The following is a 21,531-nucleotide window of genomic DNA, read 5'->3' on the forward strand; positions in this document are numbered from 1 at the left end:
CGGACTAAAACTACTCAGACAGTAGAAAAAGACAGAGAGCATTGTGTTATTTTAATTTCAAATAGATTTATTTTAGTTTGCATATCAGACTTGAAGGTAAATAAACAGACGTGTTTCATCTCTTAGTAATAAATAGCTAATAGCATCATAAGAAAGCTAATCTCACCGTGAGACAATCCTCAATCATTATAAATTAAACTGGTGATTGTGTAATAATCATTTCCTGAGATGATGATGATTGCTTATTAAAAAAAAGGTGTTGAGACCGGTCTTCTGTTCTTGCTGTCCAGTGTGGCCATCATTCATCAGAGCCCTGGAGCTCCCAGATGGGCTTTATCCCAGAACACTTCATCCGCTGTCCACACCTTCAGCAGCACAGAGAGACTTCTACGAGTCCAGCAGCGATTCCCTCTAACAGCTCACCTTACTGTCCATCAACCTTATCTGTGGAGGGACGAGAGAACAGAACCATTTAGCTGGTTGTACAAACATATAGTTTACTCTCCTTTACCCACCTGTGTTAAAGCAGTCCAGCAGAAATCTAACATCTGTAAATGCACAGCGGGGCGCAGACTCTCGAGATTATTTGAATAACATGTTAGTTCTCACGTTTCCCAACAGACATTTTGGCTGTTGATAATTTCACCTGCCGGAAAATCTACATCTGATACTGGCAAAAAGTCGTGCCGCCTAAAACAAAGCCTGATGCTGCTACGTAAATATGACAATAAGCAAATATTTATGATATATTGGCCCAGTTGATTTATCGGTCACATGGTATCTGCTGTACAATATGTAAATACGCATTCCTAGGGCCTACATGACACAAAGTCAGTGTAATGGGGCACAAACCGTGCTTGTAACCTGGTGTGGTGATGTAATCGGACTATCGTACCTTTAGGGACGAACTTCAGTGAGCTGCTGAATATTCAGAAGCGAGACGAGCCTCTGGCTGGCCCATCGTTCACAAACTCATGGCCGAGACCATTTCCACACTTCCCACATCGCACCTGGAACAACACATCAGACATCAGAATCAGGAATTCATGCATTTCGATACGGTCAGCAGTTGATACACTAAACAATCACTAGTCTCTTAAGGGTTGTACCGTGTTTACCTACAGCTAGTTCCTTTAGACAGGAACATAATACACTTATATTGAGTGTCCTCTGATAGGTTTATGAAATGCATTTTCTTTTGATTGTACCTTATATGCCCCAGGTCTCTCCTGGTGTTTGGACACACTGTCTTCATGGATGGTCTCTGTGAAGGCCGGCCAGGGAGACGAGTGCTCGTACTTGGAGCGGCTGGTAAACAGCTGGTGTTCACACTTGGAGCATACATAAACCCCTGAGGAGTAAAGGATGGGAGATGATGATTTGAGTGCAACACGATGAGAGAACTATATAAAAGGTCATTTTATTATTAAGGACCTCAGACCTGACATCAAGGTTAAACTAGGGATAATATGTTGGTTTCCTTTTAACATTGATAGCTGTGACCATGTTTTGTTATTATTGTATTTTAAAGGATATGTTGTATTCATATTTAACATTTTGGTAGTAATGATGTGTATAGATAATGTTGTATTTGTTTTAAGAGGAAGTCAACTTCTCATTTGATGGAAACAAAAACCGGTTTTGTAACAGAGTTGTTGTGTAACCTGAGCATGGGTTACAAAACAACCTTTTTTTGCCATTTACATTCCATGCCAAACAATTTGTCGAGTTTTATGTGACTAGACAAACTGTGTCCAGCCTTCTTAAACTTCTTACTGGTGGCTACAGCCTACATGGACAGGAGTCGATACTTTACTCCGAACCAAAGTTATTTAACATTACAATGAATAGTTAGCTAAAAGAGGCTAGCTATGGTTAACTCTGGTTAACGGTCTCTAAACAGCACAAGTTAGGCAGACATTTTGAATAAAGCACAAGAAGTTAAAGTAATGAAGGTACCTGGTTTAAAATGGTCTTTATAGACCTCTCCACCGAAAAAACTACAAAACGACATCCCTGTGCTCCACAGACAGTTTGTACCGGCCGGTTCCTCTTTGACGCAGTGAAAAGTTATCTGGACCATCAGAAACATTCCAACTGACAACAATAAGACATCCGGTTTAAGAGTACGACCTTCAAAGTAAAACGGCTATAAATGAAAAGGGTGGTATTTTTGCCATTTGTGTGGCAAGGGATTCCCGTACATTGGCTCTTTGATGAAGCACATAAAAACACATGAAAACTATTTTGATTTAAATAAGTTCTGTTCGGTTGACCTCGTTTATTGGCCCAGTATAGTGTTCCTACTTTTGTAAACTGGGTTTCTTTTTGGTGAAATAAAAATTGTAAACCCACTTTCATAGAGCCTGAGCTGTTTAAAGTTAACGTTCAATTTACAACAAATACAAAGCTGCATCACCAATGTCCAGCATAATTACCATGTTATTAATGTATGTATTGACGCTTTTATTCTGAACGACTAAAAACCGGAAGTCCTAAATTGGCTGCTAGCGGATCACAAGCTGTAGCATTGAGCTAGGTTAGCTGACTTTATCTTCTTGCCATCCCAGCTACTAGGCGTTAATGGTTTTGTGCTGTGATTCTCTCCAGAAGACATGGACGCCACGATGTTTCAGCTGAGGTCGTTTGTTCACCAGCGGCTGTACGCAGCGGCGGAGGAGATCCTCGGAGAGGTGGAGAAAACCATCACGTTAACTATGTACGAAGCAGAAGTTAGTCGGTCTAAAGAGGAGGTTGAAAGTCTGCGACACCCGCTCGACTTCCTGCGAAAGAAATCAGGTTTGAGACTGGCTGAATGTGTTGTTTTAGTAGCGGTTTGGCCCTCGCATTGCCGTACCGATCTCCACATGTAACGTTAGCAGTGTAGTGCTAGAATAAGTAACGTTAGCCATGTAACGTTAGCTATGTAACGTTAGCTAAGTAACGTTAGCTATGTAACGTTAGCTACAGATGTTGCGCCCCTCTTGTTCGCTGTTCCTGATTGTAACTCTAAATTTGAGGGGTTTTTTGTATTGTGTGTATCTTTTTAGAAAATGACTTACTTACCAGAAAGGCTGTGGGTTAACATGTGCTCCTGTCCCTTCTTTTGCAGCTGCAGAGCCTTCATTGACCAGCAGCACAGTTAAAAGTGGAGACCAATGTGCTGCATCACAGCTGCAGGAGAACCCAGGACCCTCAACACCAGAAGAGTCTAGCTCCAGTCTGGGTGCCAAGGTCCCGGGAGCCTCTCAAACCAGTGCAGATCCGGACCACGATACCTGGAACTACTGCTCGGTTCAGACAGACTTCTTGATGTCGGAGATAAAAGAAGAGCAGGAGGAACTTGGGGGTGACAGTCAAACACAAGAGATGGGTTTTCCCTCTCCTGAAGTTGTGAAAAGTGAGCAAGATCAGACGCCAGTATCGTATGAAATGCGACCAGTTTCTTCAGACGGGTCTGCGGCTCAGAGTGAGAACAATGACAGTGATGAGGAGTTGGTGAATAACAAAGGAGAACAGACCAAAACAATGAAGAGGAAAGGAAAGACATTGCAAGATCAGAGTGGCAGCGTCAATGAGGACAAAGGAGCATTAACCAATGACAAAAGTTCACCTAAAAGTGACAAGGGTCGCAGTTTTTGCCATTTTTGTGGCAAGGGATTCCAGTACATCGGCTCCTTGATGAAGCACATAAAAACACATGAGAACAATTTTGATTGCACTGTCTGTGGGAGGACGTGCCTGTCTTCAAATGAGCTGATAACTCACGTGAAAGGTTGCCACAACAAAACATATTTTTGTGACATTTGTGGCAAGACTTTCGCCAATGTCCGTTGTCTCCGGCTACATGAGAGAATACACACGGGCAAGAAGGAGTTTGTGTGTCAAGAATGCGGCAAGACATTTTACCGAAGAGAGCATCTGATCGTGCATGTGAGGACCCATTCTGGGGAGAAACCGTATCACTGCGATATCTGTGGGAAAGCGTTCAGCCAGAGCCAGAACCTTACGATTCATAAAAGAAGCCATTCAGGGGAGAAACCGTATCAATGTGGCCTGTGTGGCAAACTTTTTAACACCAGCAGTCATCTCAAAACACACATGAGATACCATTCGGGAGAAAAACCGTACCCGTGTGACATTTGCGGCAAACGTTTCAGCCAAAGCGGACAGATGACTAGACATAGGACCACACACACAGGAGAGAGGCCATATAGCTGCCGTATTTGTGGCATGAGATACAGGTTTGCGCCTAATCTGAAGGTGCACCTGCAAACTCATGAAACGGCCGTCACCGAGTGAACACAGGACCTCGGAGCTCAATTACAAATCATAAATACCGGTGAGTTAGATTGATTTTGAGGAATAATTTAAAGAACTCCTTTATTTGGTAGAAAAAAACCAACACAATCTAAATATGTTTGTGAATACCTTTAGGTTTGGGTTGATATGTGTTAGACCGCTGAGATATGTTAGCACTTATTAAGAGGGTTAAATGAGTCCCACAGGTATCATTGAGACCGAAGAGTGAAGAGCAGCATCTCTGGAGCTGCTTTCTTTCACATTTCATGTTTGTGTTATTGCATACTGTTCTGTGTAATGGCTTCCTGGTGAAACCAAATTTCCACATGGAGGACAATAAAGTTGAATAACCTGTCATATCACATTCCAGTAGTCCGTTTACCTTTAGTCTATTTACACCAGTGTTATTCATCCGTCAGTCCAAACATCTAATACTCATACAGTATAAAGCTACCTATATGGTATTAAAGTCAAATAACAATATGTGTATTATTACTTGTGAGTTGGAAGAGAGTGAAGTTTATTAATTAGTGTATTATTTGACCCCTAGCAGTGTCCTAAAGCACAGTTCTTGAGTTTTACTATGGGATCCAAACATCTGCACTGATCACGTTAAATACATTTCGAGGGAATTCAGTTGTAATCACCACAGTCTGGGGAATTTCCAAAGCATAATACTAATTAGTTTGCTCCCCATGCCTATTGTTTACATCTGAAATATGATAAATATGAGCAGTATTTTCAACCTATTTCCCAAGTTCACCATATTCGACTGTTGCTATTAGCATTTAAGGGTGTACAGAGACACAGTGTGTTAATAATACAGTACATCTGTGGATGCTTACTCCTCTAATGAAGTACAGGTGGCTGCATCACCCTGCTGCTCTAAAAGATGTGTTCTTCTGCAGCTTGGCCAACAGGTGGCAGCAGACACACCAAAGTTACTGTTCACGAGGCAGTATTTTGGTTTATTATAACACTATATTTTTCATAATTTGCTCTAAAGAACCCATAGCACAAATACAAGCAACTGTCAGACAGTACAATCAATCTCTGTTTTGTGCATGAACTCTGACTTGTAGAGTACAACAGCAACATTTTTTTAATACTACTAGTAATGCAAGTGTATTAATCCGTCCATGAAATTGTGTGCAGCCAGCAGGTAAATGTCAGGTCACACAAGGTCTGTGTCTGCCCCCCCCCCCCCCCCCCCTGCAGCTCTGCTGGTTGAGTGGACACAACAATAATCCACCCAGATCCTAAAAGCCAAAAACTCAGAGATATTTACCATATGTAAACACAATTTAGCCCCAATAATGAGATACACGATGAAGATTCATCAAGAAAAAGTGAAATAAATTGATTTAATGTACAGATCTCTGCATCCCTCGCAACAATAACAAAAAAAACATGCTGTCTTTTAAATAAGAGGCTTATGAGCAGCAATTTTGAGCATGGATGATTTTTTTTCCAGGTCTTGCAATTACATAAGTCTGCAGCGTTCAGGACTGCGATGTCAGAGGCGGAGAGATGAGCTCCGTCTGTGTTTTGACGCTGAGCGCAGCAGCAGAGAAGAGTCGCCGCTCCGTCAACTGTTGGCCTCTCCGGTCTAATCTGGATTACAGTGTCGTCCGGTCTGCAGCCAGGACTCCCAATAATCACATTGTTCTGTATTGGGTTGACTCCTCGTGAAGCGGAACGGGAAGAAGCGATGTGAAACGGCGCTGGACGCGAATATTTTACAAACCGTGCATTTAGATAAAACACCTTCTACGTAGTTGTGACGTGCTTTTTGTGCAACGAAGATTGGCTACAATCCGAGTAAAGTTGAGTGAGTGTATTTGTTGCCGGTGCATGGTGCGCGTCCCCGCGCTCTGCAGCATCTACACTGAGCACTGCAGCCCGCACTTGAAGCACAAACCTCGTTCACTGATATCACGAGAGCCAACATGCCACATTCAGGTAAGAAGCTGTTGTTGTTTTTTTTACCGGTAGCAGCACACGCAATGCTTCTGTCATCAGTGCTGTAGAATAGCTGCCTTTAATTTGAAATAGAAAGACGTGCGACATTTTCTACAGGTGAGGAGAGAAAGAGTACAGACTGATGGAAAGTTTAAAAGGGACAAACGGGACTCACCTGACTGTCTGAGTGATGGTTTGGCTGGCATTCTCCATTAACTGTGAACCTTTTTAGCCCCGGAGATATTGTCTGAATGATGTCTTAATGAGATGAAGTACAGCTGTACTAACACTGACCATGTGATACCCAGACAAACACAGAGTCCTGTGCCAAATGTGCCAGTCGTCAGGGTCAAGTGGTAGTTTGAGGAAAGCGTTAAGCCGTTTGACAGCGTGTGTTTGCCAGGCTGCAAATACAAGTCTCGTTTACTCACACAGCACTCCAACTGGGGTTTTCATGAAGTTCCTCGCAGAAAGAAAACAATGGATAGCTTTAATTGGATCCAATTGTCCTTGTGTGACCAGAATAGAAAGGCCAAGAAGAGGACAGAGTGGTGTGATTCAATCCCATGCAGACGTCAGGGATCAAAGCGGGATTTTCTGATGGTCACGTCATTTCTTCCTCTACCTTTTTAATCCATTTAGAATAATCCACTATACTGTCAACTCAGACTCTCGAATATCACTTTGCCTTGTGTCATTAGTTAGCATGTTTTAGGACAGCCCATGAGGCTCACTACCTTTCCTTTAATGTTGCCTCTAATACCTGCAGTTATTAAAGATTCCTGATAGCAATACCTTGTCCAAACCTTGTTTTCTTGGGTTGAACAAAACAAGAGATTTAAAGACATCCACTTTGACCAAATTATGATAAACATCCTCTCACAACATGTTTTACATTTCATCAACAATTAATATATTGATAGAGAAAATAATCAGCAAACTGATGAAAATAAATACTCATTAAAAGCTCTATGTGACCTTTCTTCTGGAAAATGTCAATTAAGTACATTTCATTTAGACCAGATTAAGACTTCGCCCTCTGACCTCGATTAGGGGCATCGGACCGTTTTTAACTACAATCAAGACATTTTCCTTTAGAAAATGAAATAGCAAAATCTACTCCACTTTCCTCTCTTAAGGGACAAACCAAAAAATGTGGATCCAGACTTCGGTCCTCATGTTTTTTCTTCCTTCCTGCAGAGGTTCATCCACAGTCCTGACTGGAAAGCTGCCAAATCCCTGCTGACTCCGTACTCCACAGAGCAGCAACGGTTTTCCTCTCCCTGTCGGCAACAACTGATCCAAATTAACTCCAAAGCAGAAATTGATTAGGGTAATGCAGGACTGTCTGGAGCAGCTTAAGCGCTGGCAGAGCAGCACTTTTGGTTAATTAGATTTCACAAAGAGAGCATCAGGTTGGTGCTGAAAATGTAACATCGCTCCACATAAACAAGTGTGCAGAGAAGGGAACAGATAAGATGGGAGCCAATGAGAAAGTTAAATTAGGTTAAAGACATGGTAGCAGATTATAATCTGCAGCCTTTCATCAAGGTCAGGACTAGAATCTACAATACATGACAATGGCAAATTGCTGAAGTGTCTTACTACTGTTGCATTTTCTCCTTCTGTGGTTATGTAAAAAATGTGCACTCTAAAGGTCAGGAAATATGAGTTTGTGTCTGCACGATCACCCTCGTTATGTAAGGATCCGGCTGCAGTGTTTGCTCTGAACAAGAAGATTAAACATGACATCACTTACTAGCACAGGGACACAAAAGTAGAATGAGAAAAATCATCACAAGAGTCCACGTAATAGCTTCTTAGGGACGGATAAGTGCATGAATTTGTCTCAGTTGGAGAGCAGAGGAAGGACTCAAATGCAGACGGGTGCAGTTCAATGACGATTACAAAAGGGCAGGCTGGTAACAAAACTCATATGACACATGTGGAGTAACCTTCGGGAGTAACGAGAATTAAACTGAAATGTGTCAGTTTTCTTATGCTGCACTTTTCTGTAAGCGCAGACACTTTAAATTGCTCATGAAGCTAGTTTTGACTACATGCACCGCAGTATGCACGTGTGTGGCTGACAACTTGAGCGAGGGAACAACAAGGATGCCACAAATGTATCTGGAATTGAAAGACACGTCTGATTACCCATTCATCAGATTCAATCCATGTCCCAAGTGCTGTCGTCAAAGTATGGAGGATTACAGTTAAACCACTCTCTGTTTGGATCATAGCGTAGCTGTTGAGTGTGGGTTGTGCAGCCTGCCTGCCATAACACATGACAGTCGTTGTCACATGGACACAAGCTATGAAGGGCCTGTTGTAGATCCATAAACTGTGATTTCCCCGAGGGAGTGTCTAATTGTTATGCTTTCGAAGGCCTAATGGACAGCAGCTAGGGTGTGGCTGAAAAAAAGGAGGCTTGTCTTCCCAGTTATAGTCATGACATGCTGAAGCTTACGCCTTCCTAATAACAACTGAAACTGAGCTCTCTTTAGTGACAACAACTGGACTCTGTGAGAGAGTCTGGGCTGTAAATATCAGTTACAAAAATACATTTATTCATCTTGAGGGGTGCGTCGGTTTGTTTGCTTCCGCATCAGATGTGTTCGCTTTCATCGAGCAGATGCTGTCCCAGATGAAGTTGTTGTCTCCTGTTGTTTTATTTAAATCACACGTCAGCTAGCCATCAGCTCAGAGACGTGGTCTTGTGATTGCAGAGTTGCTGTTAAGAATCTCTGAAAGAATCTTGTCCGAGGATGTAAATAAGAAATATCTAGAGAAAAGATTATTGTACTGATTATCTTTCAGTGCTCCTCGGATAGAACAGACGTGTCAATTAGGCACAAACAAGGATGATGGATTGGATCACTGCATCTAATTTGGGATTATCTCTGACTGTGGGATTAAAGACTTTGTGCTAATGACACCTTGTGGATGATTCCTTTTTAGGAGCAGTAAAAAGGACAAAGGAGAAAGACGAGGGAGATTAGGGTCAAAGGTTGAGAGAAAATTATTTTAAAAAATGTAGAGGGCAGAAATAGAAAGGTAAAATGTTGTGTTGTTCTTTAAAAAGTAACTTAGTTGCTCAATTAACCATTACATGTGTTCTTCTTTCTCACCAGCATTCAACATGATGAACTATAAGCTACCAGAGGAGGTTGTTACAAGTCTACATGCAGTTAAAGACTCCCAGTGCTAGCGCCATGCGCCATGCCTTCGGGGACTCCGTTTGGTCGACCACATCCTCCAAGTAGCTCCTGATTGAGGGCCAGCATGGAAGAGAGCAAGCTCATCTTCAGCCTGGACGGCCACGATGAAGGTCCCACCGTGGCCTTCAGCAAAGACAAACAACGCAAAAGGGACAGCCAGCCTGACCTCAGCCTGGGGATGGATTTGGACCTGAGCCTAAATCACCGCTCCCAGCCTCCCTTTTTGCCTCACCCCCCCTCATCCCCGGGCTCTTTAGCGGATCTATCAGCATCATCGGCAGACCTGCTTGTCACCACCAACCTTGTCAAATCCTCCTCCACAGACCTGGAGCCGAGGGAGAGCAGCTCCCTGCGAGGCAAACCTCTGCTCAGCCTGGTCAAGTCCATGAGCACCGAGATTTCCCGCCGGGTCGAGCCAGAGGTCAACCTCTCCAAGTCAGACTCCAAGCTGCATTTGCACCCCTGGAAGCAGCTAACCCATCCCAAAATCCCAGAGACCAGGCCTGTAGCAGATGGGCTGAACGAGAATGATGACTGGGTGTCGCCTCCTGCTGAACCCCGGGGCAGCTCGCTGATTGCTGAGCTGGAGGACACGCGGAGGAAGTTCTCCGAGGCCATGCAGGATCCGCTGAGCATGCTGAGTAAGATCATGGGGGACGAAAGCTCCGGCAGCCCAAAGCAAGGGAGGGCTTCTGGTGCCGGAGACTCACCGTCCTCCCAAGGCAGCTGTGGAAGAGACGGTGGCAGTGAAGATGCAGACCTCAAGTGCCGAAAGAGAGCTGAAAGTGAGCCCAGAGGTGTGTGTGACACGTCTCTGAGAAGACTCCGAAAGAGCTCCTTAACAAAATCCTCCGTCTCCCCAGAACACCACAGCAGTGACAGCCATTTAGAAATCTGCACTTATGGAGATGTGATTCAGGTGGTGGAGCTCCAGAATGGATCCAAGGGGACACATCATAGAACTTACACCCAGGCTAGAGTCACGGTGCCAGGCTCATCGCTGCCTCTTCACTGGCTCTTCCCTGTGGGTCTTCTGGCTTATGGTTTCTTTGTGTTGCCCCTGCCCTCCTATGTGACGGGTCTGTCCGTGGGGGTTGCATGTGGCTTCATGTTGGGCCTGGTGGTTGTGTTCATGTTTGCTCCGCGACGCTCGTCTGCCAGAAGCAACAACGGTTTGAGCAGATCCAGAACCCTGAACATGGAGCCACCAGATGGAGAGCTCACGGATCCAGAAATCCTAGAGGTAACACGACAAAGAGAGGCGTAAACATGAAAGTGACACGGTGACATTTCATCTGTGTCTACTTTTATCCAAACTTCCCTGTTTCTTTTGAGTGTGTTACACATGTGACTGTGGCACAGAGCATGAAGCCTCTTCTTGTTTTCCTGATTTGGCTACATGGAAATGAGCTTCAAGCTCTAATCTTTGAGAGATCAAAACAATGAGCAACAGCAGCCGTGTGAGCTGTCAGCGGTGCTTAATGGATTCGTTTTTTAGATAATTACTTTATAGAAAACTGTCCTCAGGCACCGCAGGTTCGGCATCGAAGGGGCACGCTATTTTCATAATAGCTTTCTCAAAGCACTTCTTGACAGCTCTGCTGAGAGAGTGGGGCTGGCTGCCTCGATAAATGCAGAGTTAGCAGGTTCATATAAGGTAAATATAACGAGGACAGAGGAGTTACTAGCAGCAGGCTATTTCAAAGACTCGTCCACTGTGTTAAATGAGATAGATGTCTCATGTTTCCCCTCCTGCTGAGCCATATTGTCGCAGATTGCACCACTCGCTGTGAATTAAATTCGCCTGAGTAGAGTTTTTGCAAGATTTACATATATTTTTATATATATATATATATATATATATATATATATATATATATATATAAACACATCTTCAGTTAAACACATCTCAATGTAGCCTGCTCTTAATATCAATTATGAAAGGAAAAAGGTGATTTGTGACTGTGTTGGGGTAAACACCCTCATAATTGTCTTCCAGGGCTGGATGAATGAGACACACAGCTACGACCCTGAGACCTTCCACCTCTCCATCACACACTCCGTCTACGTCACCCTGGAGGGCAGCCAGCTGTGCCTGGCATACCCACGTAACAACATCCCCCGGTGGGCAGCGTTCGACGAGACGTCCCACGAGGCCGTGTTTTTGCGCTCACGTACTTACACGCTGGCTAACTGTAAGGTCAGTACGTGATATATATTCTAATTTCTGGGCCCTCACGTTCCTCAGAGGGGAGTAAAAGAGAAGGTGACCTCTCGCCTGAACTCTCATCTCTCTGCACCCACATTGTCATTCAACACGGAGGTGAAAGACCAGAAGGATTACAAACGAAGTGATGATGCTCTGAATAAACTTGACCCGGCTGCTGTCCCAGTAGCATATTGAAGCAGGCTACAATAGCTTCCAATATGGTGATAGAATAAAGCTAACACACAATCTAATCAATGTGGGGAGCTCTTTGGCAATGAAAAACTATCAACACAATTTCTGGCTTTCAGCATCTCTTGTAGAAAGAAAATGCTAATAAGAAGAAAATTACACTTGTCCTTTATCATTTCTTCCTGCTACTCTTCATCCCAGGTGTCTCTGTTGCCGCCCGGTTTGGCTCGCAAGAGGATCTGGAACAAGAAGTACCCCGTCTGCGTCACTCTGGCTGAGGGGGAGGTCGGGGAGGAGAGTGTAATCGAAGGGAAGGAGGAGGAAGAAAGGGCAGAGAGACACACGGTCCCGGACCACCAGCTTCCTGTCACCTTGTACCTGTTTGGCCGCACAGGAAGAGAGAAGGAGGACTGGTTCCAGCACTTCCTGTCTGCCTCCCGGGCTGGAGCCCAGAGCAGTGTGAGCAGGGAGGAGAGTGCAGGTAAGATGGTGTTTGAATTCATGGTGGTTGGGAGCGACATCACCTCCTTGTTTTAAACACGTATACAGTCGTTGTTGAATCACGTTCAGGACAGATTGATGATCATGCAGAATTGTACTGTTTCTGTGAGTCCTGGCGTTCGATTCACCAGCTCCTTTCCGCCGACTCACCTTCTCTGTCACTCAGAAACACCATGTGCTGGAGACGCTGCCAGAGAAGGCCCAGAGGAGCTGCATGATTTGCCGGGAGCTCTGAAAACAAGAACGCTATTGGAGTACAGCATCTACATGACTCAACTGATTGGCACGCCGAGCTGCAATCCCACCCCCAGCCCCTGCCATAGTGACAAGGGAAGCCCCACAGCCCACAAGAAGGTCAATGAGCAACACATTTATGTATTTCTAAGATGTAGTATCAGGTATCGCATCACAGTGCTGGATGTTGTGAAGGCATGTAAGCTCTCCGTAGGTTTCATTTACAGCCTGAGCAGATATGAGAAATGTGTCTCTGCTCCACTGACCCTCTGCTTGTCATGCTAATACTCTACATACCTCCCATTGATCAGAGAAGGTCAATATCGGCTACTGTTCCTCCGTTCTGCTCTGCGCTTAAACCAGCCTTGTCTAGGATGCTGGCTCAGCCAAACATCCCTGCTGACTAGACCAAATGTCAATGTGCAGAAATATCAGGTGTCACCTGGCTGGAAGGAGATTAATAGGGACTGAGTGCAGAGCTGCTAATCCTGGTTTGGGTTGGTCGGGATTGGCACCCCACATAGAGACAGTCTGTGCTGGTATTTACAGGAGGAAAAGGGTTGGCGTAAATGCGGCTTGAGGATGGATAAGTATAGAAATGGCAAGAAATTCTACCTGCGCATCTCGGTCCTATCGGGGAGTATACCCTCTGAAAAACGCATGTGCAAACATAAATGCTTTCACTGCAGACTCACAATGAAGAGCATGGATCTGGAGGTCAAGCAGGAGATGAGCCCAGCGCAGGTTCAGTGGCAGAGGGCCGCTCGGCAGAGGGCCAGCCCACCTGGGTGAACTCCCTGGTGGGACGGATCTTCTGGGACTTCCTGCAGGAGAAGTACTGGACCGATCAGGTGGCGCACAAGATCCAGAAGAAACTCAGCAAGATCAAGGTGAGAGTGGATGAGGATGGCGATTTGTTTGTCAAGGTTAGTCAGAAGTCCTTAGTTTACAAAATGATGGGTTCAGCTGATGCTCTTCATTTTTTATTATAAGCACATTCATCTTCATATCCACACCATCAGCAGCAGCATCATCAGTGTCATGCTGACTAATGACGTGGGCAGGCAACAGTGAGTGCACTACAGGTCAGAGCTCTGCAAAGTGGGTCACTCGATGATACAGCCTGACCAATAGCGCTGGTTTGTGCCCGAGGTCAAAAGATGTGACGTTAGGCACATCAACGCCGCAGCTTTCTTTTCTGTGTGTGCGTGTGTGTGTGTGTGTGTGTGTGTGTGTGTGTGTGTGTGTGTGTGTGTGTGTGTGTGTGTGTGTGTGTGTGTGTGTGTGTGTGTGTGTGTGTGTGTGTGTGTGTGTGTGTGTGTGTGTGTGTGTGTTTGAGTGTGTGTGTGTTTGAGTGTCTGCTGATAATGCACTCCCTCTGGTTGCAAAGGTGGGAGGTGGGAGTGAGTAGTGGAGCAGGGATGGCACTGCAGCATCTCATTTATCATTTCCTGCTCTCCTCTTTGACACACACCATCCTTTTACTATATTGCTCCTCTCTCCTTCAGAGACACACACACACACACACACACCACTGCAGATTTCCCACTGCTCGCTCATTAGTTTGAAGTAATTATCTTCCTCTGTGGAGCCTCTCTATTTGTTTTTCTCTGATTTCATCAGGTTTTTTTTATTTTAATGTCTGACATGAACGCATGCATGTTTACTAACTAAAGGTGTTGTTTGTCTCATTACAAGTTGCCATACTTCATGAATGAGCTGACGCTGGCAGATCTGGACATGGGTACTTGTCTACCTCAAGTCCTCAGCACCTCCCCACCAACACTTGACCGCAGAGGTACAGTTGTGTGTACTTACACTCAGACATGTTGCATTGGATAAGAACACATTTATACACAAACTTGCTTTTTTGATTGCTAGCCATTTTAGAGGTGCGGCTCAGAGCATTGCTGTGCCTATGTAAAGCCCCACGAACCCACTAGCTTGGCTGTAAACTCTTTGGTCTTGCCTTAATCTTTTCTGTACAACTTGGTATGTGGAGGAGTCAACCAATAAAGTTAACCCAACAGCCTCCTCTCTCAGACACAAACCTCAGCTCAGGCCATGATCACATTTGTTTTATTAGTTTATTGCACTAACCCTAAAAGCCTTCCATTGAGATTAGCAATCCTGTTGGCCTTGACTGATCTTAATTAACAAACATGCCCGGGCTATCCTCTGTTGATCTAATGTCCCTTCTGCAACAACACTGTGCCAGGCCAGATCTAGACGCGACGCTTGTTCAGAGATCTGATCTTACCTGCTACCTGTTTGTTTTTTTCTATCTCAAAGGCCTGTGGCTGGAGCTGGAGGTGGTGTACACAGGCTGCCTTCAGATGACCCTGGAGACTAAGATGAACCTGTGTAAACTGGGCAAAGATGGAGAGGACGAGGCTCACAGCGTTCTAGAGACCCAGCAAGTGGGGTGAGGCCCATCTCCGTTTCATATTCCTCAATAGATGACGCTGGAGGAGGAATCAGGCTCCTTAGCTCAGTGGTTTGCATTAACAGGTACCACTGGTGTGTTTTTCAGCTCTAAGCCCCGGCTGTGTGTACTGGCCGATAGTGATGAAGAGTCGTCCAGCGCAGGCTCGTCTGATGAAGAGGAAGCCCCCCCCTTTGAGCCGCAGGCGTCTCTAGGGGAGAAGAGCACAGTGGTAGCAGCTGAAGGGTAAGCTATCACACAGAAGAAATATAGCATGGATTATAGGTCACACTCCGCATGCTGCACTTGTGGTCGCATCCTATTTAGTGATGTGCAGGTGTTAAAATGGTAAAAAAAAATGCTACTTTTTCACAGGCGATATTTTGACTTTTTCAAACACAGGTGTAACCAATAATGTTTTTATTCAATCTTTTATTGGTGATCAAATGTGACAAAATAAAAGAGCGACATCTGGACGTAGAAGATGGAGTTACGATGATGTGTGTAAACTATGTGAACTGTGTGTGAATATGCTGATTGCTGACATTTTTTGACTTGTGTGCAGAAGAGAAAAAGCACTTAATGACCTTAACGATGCAGCGCTGTGGTTCCATAATTGCAGTGCTGCATCGTTAAGGTCATTAAGTCCACCTGTGCTTTTCCTGCACTCACAACTTACTGTCAGAGCAAGTGTCTATAATGTGTGAATGTGTTTATGTGCGGGACAGTTTTCAGGTCTTCAAAGGCAGGAATGACATAAAACATAACTTACATATTGCCTATTTGAATATATTGTAGATTTCTAAAAAAACTTCACAGTTGTAACAAACACTTGCATGTTGACATGAATAGTAATTTACAAGCCAAGAAATTGTTGTAAATAAGGTGGTTTGCGTATGATGTGAAAACACATGATGTGGCACCACTAATTTCCCAATGTCCCACTCCCAGTAGTTTTCTAATTCACAGCCCTACACTGCATTTGTGCCCTTGTCCTAATCCTTCATCCAGGCACGCTGGTAGCAGCACAAGTAGGAAGATCTTGAGATTTGTGGACAAGATAGCGAAGTCCAAGTACTTCCAGAAAGCCACCGAGAACGAGTACATCAGGAAGAAGATAGCTGAGGTGTCTAACATGCCTCTGATGCTCAGCGTCGAGGTCCTGGAGCTCTCTGGCACTCTGGCCATCAACATCCCACCTCCCCCTACTGACAGGATATGGTACTGAGTTTACAACGTCATTTCATGCCATGAATTCAAAGGTTTCTTTCTTTTCTCACACAGTCTTTTTCTCTTGTTCTCTCCTCTCAGGTACAGTTTCCGGGTGCCTCCCAAGTTAGACCTTCATGTGCGACCCACGCTCGGGGAGAGGGAGGTCACCTTCACTCACGTCACTGAGTGGATCGAGAGAAAACTGCAGTGTGAGTTCCAGGTCAGTCCATCAGTGAATCTGTCGACGTGCAGAAAAAGATTAAAAGAATAATTCAAAGATACTCTGTGACGGTACAGGAGTATGAGAAGTACCATTTCCCATATCATTAAAAACATATTGCACTAATTATTAAATATGGTTTTGTTGTCCTTTGCCCCTCAACAGAAAGTGCTTGTGATGCCCAATATGGATGATCTGTATCTGCCCCTGATGACATCCGGCCTGGAAAACCCACCTGCATCCCACCAATCCTCAATCCATTCCTCATCCCACCAGTCCTCCATGGAGTCCCAGGACGACCTGTCAGAGTAGTGCCCCTTTGAGGCCACAGATGAGATTATGTCGATGTAAAAAAAAAAAAAAGGCCACTGTGCAGCTATTGCCATGACTCTCTAATTGATTCCGAGGCTGCTGCAGCTGGGTACCGGCTTGGTGTTTATCCTGAGCGTGTTGATTGTAACCAGTGCAGGATGAATGCAGCTGAGCAAGTGCAGCGACCTCGGGACTGTGAGAATGGTGCTAAAGTGCCCTTTACTGTGAAGATGATTGAACTGTATACCAGTTAGAGCACTTTTTTTTAAATTTGATGTCAACACTGATAAAAGATGTAAGTACTAGATGCACGTCAAAACAAGGTGCTGTAGATGACCACTGGTGAAGAATGTTGAATTAACAAACTATCTATTTAATCATTTTCTAATCCACTGATGAAAAACATGGAGATGATAATGATGATCAAGCTTCCATGGTGCATGTTGTTTTTGAACAATGTAAATAAACTCATGGATTATCAGCGAATAAAAACCTGTTAAATCTATGGTAATTATTCCATTTAAATGTATAATTAATCCAGTTAAAACAAATACACATCAATTATGCAACACCAACGTTAATTTACATGACACGATCACACTTTGGTGTTTCTGTGTTTTATTACTGTATGAAAATTGAGAATTGCTTTCAGGCCTCCTCGGTCAGAGGCTCCGTCGCTTTTTTCAGGACATCCATCTTCAGCGGACCCTGCAGGTAAACCAGAGGACAGTGTTAAAACAGTGACGAAGGAGTCAGCTGTTGATTATGTTACCCTGCAGAATTTCCTGTTAATCAGATTTGTGTGTGCATCAAACTTTTCACCATGCTTTTCACAAGCTCACCATGAATGCCTTCTTCTCCTGGGCAGTCTGGAAGCGGCCATGGCCGAATTTTGAGGTGGTGTCGATGAACTTGAGCTCGATGGTCTCCTTGGACTTGCGAGACGTGTGCACGAGCAAAGACTGGGGGGGGGGCAGACAGACAAAGATGTACACATACGGTACATGTCCTGCAATAATGCACTAGGAATCTTGCGTTTAACTGTGAGAGTAAATTAGATGCTACAACTGTGTACTTATACTGCAAGCTGCCTGTGAGATCTAAAAGTTGACTTTCTTGATCACACTACCTTTCTGAGGGTGAGGACGCGTTTCTTACACCCGACCACGCAGCCCTTCACCATGACAAAGTCATTATTCACTTCACCATAGTGAGGGAAGCCTCCCTACAGGAATAGAAAAAGAATGGAGAGTAAATGAGGAGTGTTCAGGAAGACATTTGCTGAGAGCACCATGTTTTCCATAACACCTTATAAAATATTATCATACCAGCAGTGATACATCATGATGCTTTATAAAGCTATGTGCAGAGCTGCAGTGTGATGTGCAGGTGTGGTTATTATATCATCAATACAGGATCTTAGAAAGAGCCTTTTTAGTGCATATTATATTCTTAAGATATGAGAGTACCATGGGCGTGATGGCCTTCTGGGTAGTGTCGTAGCTAGTGGAGGCATTGTTCCGGATCACCTTTCCGTCCCGGATGTGCACTGCCTTACCAATACGGTAGATCTGAGGACACATGAGGAAGTGAGGAGCTCAAGCATGATAACATATTGTAAATCGAAATATATACTCACAATAAAAAGCTTATTTACAAAAGAACAGATGAAGATGAAGTCTTATGGGTGAAACTATCAATGAGCTAACCTTCTTGTTGATCTCAGTGCGGTGGTGATAGCCCTTCTGACCTGCACGAGCTATAGTGTACGACACACGGGCCGGATGCCAGGCTCCAATACAGGCCACCTTCCTCAGACCCTTGTGAGTCTTCCTGGGAAGCTTCTTTGTGCGCCAGCGGCTTGTCACACCTATCAGCACAAAGAGACAGAAATAAATATATGTATTACTTTTTATCTTACAAGCCCTTGGACCGGCACAAATAGTCACAGCATGCTGCCAACCTTTAAAGCCATGACCCTTGGTGACTCCGATGATGTCAATCATCTCATCCTGGTAGAAGACGGCAGAGACAGGCACAGCTTGCTCCAGGTGCTCCTTAGCCCAGTCCACCTTGTCCGCGATGCTTCCCCCGTTTAGCTGCACCTCCGTGATGTGGGCCTTTTTCTGCTTTACGGCCAGCAATCGCACCTGGAAATGGAGAAGCACGTAACTGCAACTGAAAGGAGTCCTAAAATCTAGAAAAGGCTTTTCTAATTAGAAAGTCTTTTTATTTTTAGATTTATTAATTAGCACAGGATCATGTTCAAAGCCGTTTTCAAGGCGACTACCACAGCCCTGATATTCAAGGGCACATTTTGATCTTATTCTCACTTCTGAAGCTGAAACCTGCACAGACAAAGATCCCAGCAGCTTTCGGCAAAGCCTGGGTGAGCAGCCAGGTTCTGCCCTGAGAATTATTTTTAAACTGCTATTTGAAACAGCAGCCTCCAGTGCTCCCCTCAATGTGTCGTAGTCAGAGTTGGCTCTTAGCAGCACGGGGGATTTGGGATGCATGTGGTCGGGTGGACAACTCTGACACCTCTGCCCTTTTGCATGGGTGGATTCAGTAGCGGCCAATAGGTGAATAGAATCCAATCATTAGACCAGTGGAGTCTGACTGACATGGGATGGGACAGTGTGTCTCTAAAACTGGATTGGGCTTTGAATTTAGGTGTAAACTGGCTGGCCTACCTGAGAGTGAACAATAACCCTGATTACTGAACAGTATTTCTTCATCTGAGCGAAATCCTTGTCCAGCTGTTTCTTTCCTGTCTCATCCTGCCACTTCTTACTGTACTTGGTGAAGGCCTTCTTCTTGCTCTTGTACCTGAAATACAAAAAAGCCCAGTCAAGAAAGAAAAAAAACAACGGTGTCAGCAAGGCAGCAACTGCTCAATGCACACATACAAGGGAACAACGTGTAATCACACACCAGTTTTTATAAAATCTGCGCTTGCACTCGTCACTGAGATGCTCCGCAAAGATGGTTTTGAGGGAACGCAAGCCACGGATAGTCTCAATGTATCCCACTACCCCCACCACAATGACTGGAGGAGTGTCAATGATGGTAACCGCCTCCACTTGCTCTCGCTTTGATTGCTCTGTGGGAGAAACATGGTATATATTCATCTGCTGAGATATTTTAACTGTCAGTATTCAGTAAAGCTCAATCGAGCATAGCATTTTAACAGATAATACATGTATAAACAGTATATAACCCACTGATTACATCCTGTAACATTGTAATAATGTAATAATGCGTCATGCTTCCAGAAGCTAAACTGTATTAAATATGTAAAGAACACTGTAGGGTTCCATGCAACACCTGATCTTATCAGCCCATTATCCTCTCGAACAAACAAACAGCAAACATTACTCAAAGATAATGTTGTTTTTCTCAATCCTCCCATGCATCCATGTTGCAGTAAGTCTACATACTGAGGCCAGTGCGGTGCACATCCCTCAGCGTGTGGGTCATGCCGGCCTTGTATCCCAGGAAGGCAGTGAGGTGGACAGGGTGGCTGGGGTCATCTTTGGGCCACGTCCGCACCCTGCCCCTATGCTTCCTGCTACGCTTGTGGGGCAGGAACCCCATGTGTCCATGGCGGGGTGCATGGAATTTGCGATGAGACTGTAAAGGCATAAATCATATTCCTTAATAATGTCAAACACCGTTGAAATGTAACCCGACTGTACTGCAATGATTTTTTTAAATAATAACACAAGAACTACAGTAGTAGATTAAGAAGAGACACATTAATGCGTGCCTGTACTCAATGCAGTAAAAATGAATCCTCTGCTCTGTTTTTAGTCCCAACTTCCCTAAATTCTTCAGATATTAAAACCCTATATTAAGGGCCAAAAGAATACATAGAGTCAAGCCCCTTAATCTCAATGTGTCAGGTAATGTGTTCATACTTTCTACATTGGTTTCTATGTCACACTGAATGTGATTCAGAAATCCAGCAAAGGCCGAATTATAAACAAAACTCAAACAATGGGATGCCACAAACAAAGAAAGTCACCATTTCAGTATTCCAAGTGGTCTCCTCCACGGCAGCCATTACAAGATTACATTTCAATATGCCTCATCTTGCCTCATAAACCCAGATGGCCACATGCACACATGTAGATGATAAAACTGTAAATCAATGTATCCTTTATAGTAAGAAAAGAGTCAAGAATTATGAGGAGCACTAACCATGTCCGCACACTGTCCGGTCGAGGAATAGAATGAGAAAGGGGCAAGTGCTGAAGTAAGGGTCATACATAAGACGATACCGAGTGTAAGGGCTCTAATTTGGGGTTTGGCCCAGCTGAGGAGATGTATTCGCTTTCAAACAAGGCAATCTCTGCCAAATTCTGACATGAGAAGTTCGGAGGAGGGAAGAGGGTAATCTCTGTGGTCTGAGGTGGTGAGGAGGCCTAGTGGACAGGAACCACATGACCATGAAAGGAGAGAGAAAGGAAGAAGAAAGTTTTGCATTGTCACAAGGCCAACGTCCACCTGGTCTGCTTTATGACGGATACAGTTTCTTTAAAAAGCAATAAAGCAACTACAGCAACTAGTTGTTGAGACTCCTGGCTTGGCTGTCCCATGTTGCTAAATCATTACACTCTTTATCTCTTCTATGTGTTAATATCTCAACATTTTACGTTCCAGAAATTCTCTGGTGAGTGTGTACTAGTTGAGTGTATTTAAGTAGGCTTATAGTCAGCCATGCACCACCACCTGCTGCATT

General features: G+C 44.4%; 4 protein-coding genes across 5 annotated transcripts; 2 read left to right on the forward strand and 2 right to left on the reverse strand.

Moving 5' to 3' along the window:
* Positions 1–41: 41 nt before the first annotated feature.
* On the reverse strand, positions 42–2,117 carry LOC142944875 (methionine-R-sulfoxide reductase B1-A-like). Its single transcript, XM_076086060.1, has 4 exons — positions 1,960–2,117; positions 1,209–1,351; positions 896–1,010; positions 42–444 (listed from the first exon to the last, which is right to left on the reverse strand). The coding sequence occupies exons 1-4, from the start codon at positions 2,090–2,092 to the stop codon at positions 425–427; spliced, it is 411 nt and encodes a 136-aa protein (XP_075942175.1). The 5' UTR covers positions 2,093–2,117; the 3' UTR covers positions 42–424.
* Positions 2,118–2,506: 389 nt separating this feature from the next.
* Positions 2,507–4,666, forward strand: LOC142944874 (uncharacterized). The gene is made up of 2 exons (XM_076086058.1): positions 2,507–2,799; positions 3,113–4,666. Exons 1-2 carry the CDS (start codon positions 2,616–2,618, stop codon positions 4,300–4,302), a joined length of 1,374 nt encoding a protein of 457 aa, XP_075942173.1. The 5' UTR covers positions 2,507–2,615; the 3' UTR covers positions 4,303–4,666.
* A 1,122-nt stretch (positions 4,667–5,788) lies between these two features.
* LOC142944876 (testis-expressed protein 2-like) lies at positions 5,789–17,283 on the forward strand. 2 transcript variants are annotated; one of them, XM_076086061.1, is made up of 13 exons: positions 5,789–6,264; positions 7,465–7,597; positions 9,399–10,728; positions 11,485–11,685; positions 12,085–12,364; positions 12,551–12,738; positions 13,308–13,508; positions 14,317–14,416; positions 14,911–15,043; positions 15,152–15,289; positions 16,055–16,264; positions 16,355–16,475; positions 16,641–17,283. In XM_076086061.1, the coding sequence occupies exons 3-13, from the start codon at positions 9,550–9,552 to the stop codon at positions 16,785–16,787; spliced, it is 2,898 nt and encodes a 965-aa protein (XP_075942176.1). In that variant the 5' UTR covers positions 5,789–6,264; positions 7,465–7,597; positions 9,399–9,549; the 3' UTR covers positions 16,788–17,283. The 2 variants fall into 2 exon arrangements, with proteins under 2 accessions (XP_075942176.1, XP_075942177.1); XM_076086062.1 differs by lacking the exon at positions 7,465–7,597.
* A 152-nt stretch (positions 17,284–17,435) lies between these two features.
* LOC142937686 (large ribosomal subunit protein uL3-like) lies at positions 17,436–21,056 on the reverse strand. Its single transcript, XM_076080738.1, has 10 exons — positions 20,991–21,056; positions 20,228–20,420; positions 19,722–19,890; positions 19,481–19,616; positions 18,751–18,937; positions 18,497–18,657; positions 18,257–18,358; positions 17,917–18,012; positions 17,630–17,749; positions 17,436–17,495 (listed from the first exon to the last, which is right to left on the reverse strand). Exons 1-10 carry the CDS (start codon positions 21,054–21,056, stop codon positions 17,436–17,438), a joined length of 1,290 nt encoding a protein of 429 aa, XP_075936853.1.
* Between the last annotated feature and the right edge of the window lie 475 nt (positions 21,057–21,531).

Source organism: Anarhichas minor, unplaced genomic scaffold, assembly GCF_050575085.1.
Source record: "Anarhichas minor isolate MPS153535 unplaced genomic scaffold, ASM5057508v1 ptg000007l, whole genome shotgun sequence".
NCBI lineage: Eukaryota > Metazoa > Chordata > Actinopteri > Perciformes > Anarhichadidae > Anarhichas > Anarhichas minor.

Bases quoted from the DNA above. Each gene is read 5' to 3' on its own strand.
- LOC142944874 (XM_076086058.1), top strand. From the start codon at position 2,616: ATGGACGCCACGATGTTTCAGCTGAGGTCGTTTGTTCACCAGCGGCTG. The intron at 2,800-3,112 runs GTTTGAGACTGG...CTTCTTTTGCAG, and splicing joins CTTCCTGCGAAAGAAATCAG to CTGCAGAGCCTTCATTGACC.
- LOC142944876 (XM_076086061.1), top strand. From the start codon at position 9,550: ATGGAAGAGAGCAAGCTCATCTTCAGCCTGGACGGCCACGATGAAGGT. The intron at 13,509-14,316 runs GTGAGAGTGGAT...TCTCATTACAAG, and splicing joins AGAAACTCAGCAAGATCAAG to TTGCCATACTTCATGAATGA. The intron at 15,044-15,151 runs GTGAGGCCCATC...TGTGTTTTTCAG, and splicing joins CTAGAGACCCAGCAAGTGGG to CTCTAAGCCCCGGCTGTGTG.
- LOC142937686 (XM_076080738.1), bottom strand. From the start codon at position 21,056: ATGACCCTTACTTCAGCACTTGCCCCTTTCTCATTCTATTCCTCGACC. The intron at 18,658-18,750 runs GTTGGCAGCATG...TTGTGCTGATAG, and splicing joins CAAGGGTCATGGCTTTAAAG to GTGTGACAAGCCGCTGGCGC. The intron at 18,359-18,496 runs GTTAGCTCATTG...ATGTGTCCTCAG, and splicing joins GCACTGAGATCAACAAGAAG to ATCTACCGTATTGGTAAGGC.